Genomic DNA, 9,212 nt, shown 5'->3' on the forward strand with positions numbered 1-9,212 from the left:
TTGGTTGAGCAGCGATATAAAAAAAAAGAAAGTAGCTGGGGTCGTAGATTACGGAGAAGTAGCTGTGAGTCGTGGAAAAATCATTTGATGGAATAACTGTGGTAGCTTTTCAGAAAAGTAGCACACTCTTCCTCACTCACCGACGAGCGGACCCCTCCCTCTCTCCGCCAAAGACTCCGCTGACTGCAACCATCCCAACACAGGCAAAAGCCCATGGACAAACCATATGCACAGTGACACGCCACACGCACAGACTTGAGAAAAAGGGGAACGACGCATAGCTACCGAGCAGCAACATGTAGAATCATCTAGGGGAAAATCTCTGCTCTGCTCAGATGGAGATGCTGTTTGGGATGCCCATGGCCTTGAGTCCCTCGCCCTTCTCGCCGGTGACGTCCGACGTGTTGGGATACAGCAGCATGTACGGCATCTTCACGGGCCCGGTCCGGTTCTTGTTCGCCGGGTCGTTGTTCATCTTCACGATGCGCTTCTCGATCTCCACCAGCCGGCTGCCGAACCTCTTGAACGCGTCCAGCGCCTTGGCGTCCGACGTCCAGCGCTCCGGCTCGTCGCGCTGGCCGAGGTACACCTCGTCGGAGGAGTGCTTGGAGAGGATCTCGATGAGCGAGATGCCCAGGATGGTCTGGAGCTGGCTGGTGATGGTGCGGATGTACACCTTGTCGGCCTCCTCCTGCCCAGCTTCCAGCTGCGCGTACTCCTTGGTGCCTGGCTCCGGCATCGGCCGCCGGCTCACGGTCGGCCGGTTCGGGAGGTACCCGGCGTACGGGTACTGCCCGAAGTTGACGGCCGCGTGCAGCGCCGACGCCACCCAGATGATGGTCGTGCACGTCCTGGCGAGCTCCTTGACGGTGATCATCTTGGGCCACCAGTCCCTGTCCTTGAGGTCACCGTGCGCGACCTCACGGACCTCCTTCCACCACGCCTGCAGCTCCGCGTCGCGCCGCACCTCGCCGTCGTTGTGGTAGTAGATGGCCAGGTACTCCTTGACCCACTGCTCGATCGTCCACCAAATCATCAAGCCGTCCTTGGCGTACGGGTAGTCCTTGATCAGCAAACGGACACCGAACGGGTCCGACGCGTCCGGCACGGCGACGCCTCTGCAAGCTCGGGAAATCCCGTATCAACCATACAGTTTGGGTATCGCGCTGTTGCATCCTGATCAAGTTCCTATATCTGCACGTACCTCTTGATGAGATCGTTGGGGAGGGCCTGCTCCGTGAGATTCCAGTTATTGTACACGAAAGAGGACATCTCGAGGGCGTACTTCCCGGGGAACACGGTGAGCTCGAAGATGCCACCGGCGTTGATGAGTGTCTGGCGTGCCAGGGCGTTGATGTTCATCGTGTCGCGGAAGTGCGGGCTTAGCAGCTTGTGCACGGGGTGCACCACGCTGAGCTGCCGGTTCGTCGCGATCACGAACGGCTCGATCACCGCGTGCGTGTTCAGCCTGCAAAAAGGCACACGAAACATCAAAGGGACAGCAAACTTTCTCTGGCAGTGTTTCAGAACAGATGGAGCAGATCTCCGTACCAGTGGCTGATCAGCTGATGCCATCCAGAATCATTGACGCATACGTAAGCCTTGGCAAGCTGCCAGATGTGGCGCTCGACGCCTGAGTGAGCAGGGGTGTACACCTTGCTCACCGCGCCATGCCGCTGGCCGTTGGGGTGGGGCAGGCTAAGCTCGATGGCCAGGGGCTTCAGCGTGCCATCTTCCTTCAAGAACAGCAGGGTCCTGGTGGCGTAGATGAAGTTGCCCTTCAACTTGTTGATCTGGTCAAGGTATGGCATGAAGTGATCGTGGTGGTCCAGGATGAAGAGCCTGTTCTTCCTTAGCGCCTGCAAATGTTGTGTTATCAGAATAAAGCAATAGTTCCTGCCAACTATTTCTGTACCAAATGTTTCAGTTATGCATCGGTTAAGTTGTTCAGCATACTTCCTGCACTGTCAGGCCTTCCAGGTTGTGCTGAATATGGGCTTCAGTAATTTTGCTGGTATGGTCCCCGTACACTCTTCGGTCTAGGGTACTTTTAGCAGGAAAGTCCTGTGATCATCAAACAGGAAAAAAATTAACATACTATATTAAAACTTCCTATGGGAGAAAATGCATCCGATACAAGGTTCTAACCTTCAGACGTCTGATGACCACTGGGTTCACGCCTGCAAGCATTTCTCGAGCAAACTCCTCATCAGTCCTCCAGCCAAACTTATCTTGTGGAACCTTGTTGCGTGCATCTAGTGCAAACCAAGATTTAGGCAAGATCACGAAACAATTATTTGTACGAACTACCGGATCAACACTAAATGTTCGCCGAAAGTTTATACCTGATTGGATGACATTTGGAAGGGGCATCTTTAGGGGGTCGTCGTGAGCACCAACCGGCAACATACTTCTAAGCAACTCACTGGGTATCCTCTTCCTAATCTCAGCCATTAGTGGGTTATTGGGTGCTTCCGGACCAAGTTCATAGAGTCCCAGGATGTCTTCAAATGAATCAAACTCATTTCGCGTATCATCGGTGTAGGCTTCTATCGCTGGAACAACAGCCTCAATGACTGCCTTCAGGGAGTACCCAAGGAAGTCTGACATCTTGAGATGTCCAAAGCGTTCATCACGCGGGACATAGATGTTCAGGTTGAGCAGAAAAAGCCTGCTCTCCGAATTTGGGTCTGGATAGAAGATCAAGAGACAAAGGATATCAGCCAAATGTTGCATGGTTCCGTAACCTTGTATGGGTGAAAATGCAGTGACCTGCACTCACCTGTTTTCGTTGGGCGCCGTCCAGTTCTGCCACGGCGAGGATATGGGTGTTCTTTGCTGCCACCGAGGATCGGCCGTACCTTATCTTTGCCATGGTCTGGATCACCAAGGTCGTTGTAGTAGTCATAACGGTAGACACGATCATGCTCCTTGTATGGTCCAGGATTATTGTCACCTCGGAGAATCTTAAGTTCCTCGTTCCGGTAAGGCACCAATGGCGCAGGCATTTTGCTAGGCAGATATGTCTGCAATGTAGAAAGAGGGTGATGTACTGAGGTGGCTGGTTCTCTTGTAACATTAAACAAAAGTATTGCTGATATAAGTATGGAATGAGATAATTATATGATAACATAAGTATGCTTATATTTGTGCATTGACATATCAGAGTATAAATTCTAAATTTTAGCAAAGGCATGCCAAGTTCGCTGTATATTCTTACCAGTAAGCAAAATGATCTAGTCATATCAACAAGTAAGTTCTTTCCGTTCATGAATTATATCTGTGCGTGCTTATCTTTGTGCAATGTGAGCCATTTTGTGTGCACTAAAATGAACCTCGAATTTCTGTCTCCATATCGTCTCTGATTATGAAGGGACAGTAACTTGTTTTTTACTATCTTGCTTACATGATCCTCAAAAGTTTACATGTTTCCACCTTAAAAACGGATGGGATTTTTTTTACAAGACGTCTAAAATTTATGTGCAATGTTAGTTGAATCACAAATTATGTATATACACTGCAGTGTCCATCAATAAGCAGGATAGTACTACAGCAGCAGAGAAATGGGAAACAACGCACAACGCAGGAGAGAGTGATTCAGGGAGAAGGAGTCTACGAGAACAACTCACGTCGTTTGCGAAGAAGATGCGGTCGTGGGCGTAGTGGTTGTGGTTGTAGACCCATGAGTTGGCGACGAAGACCACGGTGCCCTTGCCGGGGACGCCCTCTAGGGTTAGAGTCTTGAGGAAGACCTCCTCGGTCTGGTGGTTCCTGACGATGACGGCGCCGGGGATGCCCTGCGAGTCGTCCCACTCGAAGTTCACCCGGAACATGGACTCCCCCGTCTCCGTCGACTTCACCGTCATCACCAGCTCCTCCAGGTGCGCCGGCTTCCCGACTTTCCCTTTGCCCCCATTTTCTGGAATCGATCGCCATGCCCACGACACCAGTCAGCAGAAGTGCAGAACAGAAAAGGAGAGGAGATGAGCGTGGGCTGCCCCTCGCCCCCTTTGTTTTAACGGCCCAAAGACAACAGGATTTCCCCTGATTTTAGTATTTTACGAGAATTGAATAGCTTGGTACGAAATTCGCGTGAAATTCCACGTGTCATTTCTCTCTCCAGGAAACAAACTCAACCTCTCGAGAGGCACCTGGACCAGCACTAAATGAAGGCACGCAGTTCTACCTCACCTCTCGAGGGCACGCCACTTACTAAAATAGCACCGTTAATGGATAAATTTTAGAGCAATACAAGCACCCACTAAGTAGAGGACTCGAATCCGAATAAGTACAGGTTCCATCGTAAAATAACCTAATCAAGAAAATATAGAAACATCCATTCGTTCACTACTTAGTACATTGTTTATAGAGAGCATTATGTTAACTATGTCTCTACATTCGTCCTCAATATTGGGAGAGAAAAAAATTGATTGTTTTGTACATCGCTACGGGTAACAGTACAGTACAAAGATCTTAAGGTAATAATAATATAATTAAATTTATTTTATATTAAAATCATATGTCAAGGAACAATAGTTCGGAACAAAATATATTCTCAAAATCAATATAACAGATTTTAGAAAAATATTGAGTTTGAACGTGTTACTACACCACACGTGTCCATCATTTGCTAATATTGAGCTTACTGGGGTCGGCCGCCGTGGCGCTGACGAGCTGGAACGCGAGCCCCGTGTCCTGTCCGAGGAACCGGTGCAGGCCGTCGAGGAGCGACGCGTGGAAGTGGTCGAAGATGAGCGCCTCCTTCCGCACCAGCACCGCGGTGCCGCGGATCCGGCCGTGCTTCCACGCCGCCTTGTTCTTCCCCGCCAGCCGGTCCGCCACCGCGTGGAGCAGCATGCTTGCTAGCTTGTTCCTCCTCGCGCTCTCAAAGGAAAGAGTGACCTGCTGCCTGCCCCTGCCCTGCCAACGTGCTGCCCCCCAGCAAACCAAGCTGCTAGCGGCTATGGAACAGTACGTGGCCTACTGAGCTCTGCTGCTGCTGCTGCTGACACGAGCTGCTGGGAGCCTGAAACTTATAGGCCGTGGCAACTCGGGCAAGGTGTCGTGCCACACGTGGGGGGACCGGGACGGAGGCATACTGGCACCCCCATCGTCTCGGTCGCCCCTGTTCACACTCACTATGTATGTAATGAATGTATGCCCCATGCCGCGCCGGAGAGGATGGCAGCCAATCGCCGGGCTGGCTGTGTCCGTTTAAGCATGCGAGGGCGAGCGTGGAACACGGACGCCCAGCTCGGTAGCGGGGAAACACGTGCAAATCCTGCCGCGAGAGCGAGGCCCAGGAAGCCGTAGGACTGGTAGGGTCTGGTGAAGTGGTGATGCCGATTCAAGTATTCAACGGACGAAGTTCGTTCCCAGACAGACTGGTCCGTACGAGCGCCCTTCGGCTTTGGATCCGAGCGATTTTGGCCTTAGTTTGACACAAGGCTGTAATCCCTCCGTACCACAAAGACGGTTTGTTTGGAAAATTTTAAATAAGATAGTAGTAATGCTAAAAATTTAAAATATTCTTAATAGCTCCTCTTAATCAGATGGATTACCGAGTAGAATTAATTATGCATGTACGTTTGCACTAATTGTCGGACCTATTACCCTTTCTTGTTTAGCGAGTCTAGCTCCGGCATCAATAGTAGGAGTAAATGATTGATTCGTTAACTGGGCAAGAAGGTATTATGAGGGTCTTTGTTGGATGGCCTGGAAGTTATATAAATACTCTTTGTGGGACAAGTTTTGAAGGCTAAATGAACAGTCTTTTTAGAATGAAGGGAGTAGACCCATATGGTATGATAGGCATTCAAGATCGGATTTCCTCTATGATAGATCCATTCCTTTCTAATACTTCCATCTGTTTCAAATTGTAGGTCGTTTTGGTTTTCTAGATTCATAGCTTTCTGGAGCATTTAAAAATATGAACTTTTGCAATCAAAAATAAAAAGAGAAAAGAAAACAGTACATGACACGCACATAGGTAAAATTTCTATAAAGCCCGCTCACCATACCTTCATAAGTAACTTCGAGATAATGACCAGATCATCATAAGCTATTTGTTTCTATAGTCACCTCGCCTAGCGCTTATGGTAAGTTGGAGCAGACCCCATCAAATTCCAAACAAGCCTTTTATGCATATGATGCCGCACTCTTCCGACCCTCTCCTCAAGACATGACCGTCACATAGGATTTATGAAAAGAGAGCAATGCATGTGTGTTCAGAGGAGATCGTTTGCAGCTGAATCTCCTTCTCCAAAAGATCAAGGCGGAGGGTGAGCTCTGGTGGATCAAGGCAGGAGTTTGAACTTGGGTTGTCTCGTCGGCGAGTAATAGCCCAAGCTTACCCACTGGCAACCACATACCTACACCCGTTGCTATCTATTATTGTAATAGTCTGTCATAGTGTGTTAGGAATTGGAGGCGCACACTCTGTGAAGCGCGTTGTTGTAATTCTTAAACTTCTTCTATCTTTATGCGAAGGTGCGCAATTCTCTTGCTTATTCGATAAAAGAAAAAAGACATGACCAACCTGCAACAACTCCTCAAATGTTTTGGGGAAGCTACAAGTCTATTCACCAATATGCAAAAGTCTGAGGGTGCGTTTGGTTGGGCTGTGGCTTTTGGAAAAGCTGCTGTGAGCTGTGGGCTGTGGAAAAGCAGCTGTGAGAAAGCAGCTATGGGAAAAGCAGAAGACCGTTTGGTTAGAGGAGCTGTGAAACTGTAGGCTGTGTAAGAAATACCTGTAATGCCCCTAAAGGTCTGTGAGTGTGTTTATATGCAAATTGCTCGTAACAAAATAATGCGTTCACTAGTTCAAATGTAAACCACTATTTTAGGAAGAAAAAAAAAATAAATTTTATATGTTTTTCATCCATTAAAGTAATTGGTCCACATAAATAGAACTATATCCATCAAAAAGTTCTATACAAGGATGCCATCCCTCAACATTACTCTCCTCCTCTCGCACTAACCAAAGCATCAGCTATCCTAGTGCGAATGGTATTCATGGTATCCTCATTCTCCACATCGTCACTATCATCTCCTTGTGTTTGTCTCATACCACATGTATGCTGTACCAAGTAATCCTCATCATCATCACATCTCTTGAACTCCTTATCACACAAATTGCTATCACGAATGAAATTATGCAATGCAAGATAAGCCATAATGATATGTTTCTGAGTACGAGGTGAGAAACTTGGCATGTCCTTCAAAATACGCCACTTCTGCTTTAAGACTCTAAAAGACCTTTCAATGACATTACGAAGAGATGAATGCAAAAAATTGAACATCTCGTACTTTCCTTGAGGAGGCCCCGAACGATGCTGAAATTCTGGTATATGGTATGTGCTTCCTTTGAAAGGCGCAAGATACCCAATTCGGTTTGGGTAACCTGAGTCCACGAGATAATACTTTCCTACAAAATCAAGTTAGTAAGGTACATAATAATACAAATATTGCTAATTTGTTGAAAGAACCATGTATACCTTTAGGAGACATGGGAAATGAAGGAAAATTTGCCAATGCATGATTGAGGATACGTGTGTCATGTGCAGAACCCAACCACCTGGCAACCGCAAAGGTGAACCTCATATCAAAGTCATAAATAGCTAGCACATTTTGAGATGTATATCCATGACGGCATGTGTGGTTAACCACTTCGTCCACTGGTACTACCACTTTGACATGTGAACCATCTATTGCTCCAATTGCGCCTTTAAAGTATGGCCAAAAACGGTCCTCTCTCACCCTTTCATGCTCCGTAGAAAAAGTAGATCTCTCGGCTTAATATTGTCCTTAGCTAACTTGCGCAAACATTTCAACACTTCGTGAAACTTCATGTGAACTGTCCAAAGTGACCGTGTGAAACGATTTTCAGCTTGTGAAAAAGATTGTGGTCCTCCGACGATCCACAAGAACATTGCCAATGACTCAATAGACGAAACATTGTTGGTTGAGGTCAATCTGTAAGTAGAGACTAGCAAATTATGAAGTTTATCAAAAATCTCGGTGCTCATCCGAAACATCTTATAAAAATATCTCGGACGTGACATACACCTCATCACCCATTGAATTTCAGTTTCTGACGTTTCCCTGTATTCAGCTTTGTACAAAGAATGGGAAGAATATAATTATCAAGAAACATAGTTCTTACAGCAAGGTGTTCGTCCCACCATTCGTCTGAGCAGTCAACAGTTTGTTTTGCCTCATCCCATCCAAGACCAGTTGCACAATTCTTGAACTCCATAAACGTGACATACTCCTTTTTTAGAAGATCTAACTTGTTCTTCAATTGTTTTTTTTGTTCTATCACCTGATTTTTCTGCAAACTTGGAAACAACGTTCTTCCAACCGGTAGTAGTGAAAATTCCTATCGGCCTAGTCCCTGCTTCAATCTCTTCTTTGCAAGCATCAATCAAATGCCTTAAAAAAGTATCACCCCAATCCGCCTTATCACCCATTCTTCAACCAATCAAAGAAAACTCATAAGAACTAAGCTAAGACATAACTACGAAGCCAACTATCCAACTATTAAACTAATGTGAAATAAATAATCAAATATGTCAAAGTACAAATGTTCATCCATTATATAGTTTTGAATTATCATTTTGCATTTAACCATACTGATAGTAGAGAAGTGCTTTATCTCATAAGCAGCTATAGTGGATGTTGATAGGTAAGTCAAATACTAGTACAATACATATAAAAAGTTCCCCTCTCAACTTCTGACAAAACAACCGAGGATGCCAGCAACAACAAATGAGATTTATCTCAGAAAAGCAGTAAGAGGCCAGTACAATTGATTGTTCATACCTCAAGAAATTCCTTTTCGCAGGTAGCTTCCTATTTGATTTTGTGTTGTAATTGCACCTGACAACATAAAACAATTGAATTAGTGTAAATAATTATACGAAACAAGTGTTATAAATTATAAAAAAAATTAGTTGATATATACCTTGGGTGTATATGCTCCTGGTCAGTCACCAGGAGCAGGGGCAGGAGCCGGCGATGGGGGCGCTGGTGATGGGTGCCCTCCTGTTCAAGGGGGCGACGGGCGCTCAGGGGGGCGACGCGGGCCCGGTGGCGGGCGGCGGGCGGGGGGGGGGGGGGGCGAATGGACCCATTTCGTCCTGTAAGGAAGTCGCCGTCTTGGGCTTTTCTAGGGGGTCTTTGGTTCGTTTTTGTTGGTTCTCTGCCTGGGT

General features: G+C 46.9%; 1 protein-coding gene and 1 long non-coding RNA gene across 2 annotated transcripts; both read right to left on the reverse strand.

The window, feature by feature from the left end:
- Window positions 1-67: 67 nt before the first annotated feature.
- LOC101755932 (probable linoleate 9S-lipoxygenase 4) lies at window positions 68-5,013 on the reverse strand. Its single transcript, XM_004982024.3, has 9 exons — window positions 4,647-5,013; window positions 3,630-3,919; window positions 2,783-3,026; window positions 2,346-2,690; window positions 2,149-2,255; window positions 1,957-2,064; window positions 1,552-1,859; window positions 1,205-1,468; window positions 68-1,118 (listed from the first exon to the last, which is right to left on the reverse strand). Exons 1-9 carry the CDS (start codon window positions 4,855-4,857, stop codon window positions 332-334), a joined length of 2,664 nt encoding a protein of 887 aa, XP_004982081.1. The 5' UTR covers window positions 4,858-5,013; the 3' UTR covers window positions 68-331.
- A 3,379-nt stretch (window positions 5,014-8,392) lies between these two features.
- Window positions 8,393-9,031, reverse strand: LOC101756605. Its single transcript, XR_215790.2, has 3 exons — window positions 8,966-9,031; window positions 8,824-8,880; window positions 8,393-8,472 (listed from the first exon to the last, which is right to left on the reverse strand). It is a non-coding gene; the product is annotated as an uncharacterized LOC101756605 (long non-coding RNA).
- Between the last annotated feature and the right edge of the window lie 181 nt (window positions 9,032-9,212).

The sequence above is a fragment of the Setaria italica genome, chromosome IX, assembly GCF_000263155.2.
Source record: "Setaria italica strain Yugu1 chromosome IX, Setaria_italica_v2.0, whole genome shotgun sequence".
In the NCBI taxonomy this organism is placed as follows: Eukaryota; Viridiplantae; Streptophyta; class Magnoliopsida; order Poales; family Poaceae; genus Setaria; species Setaria italica.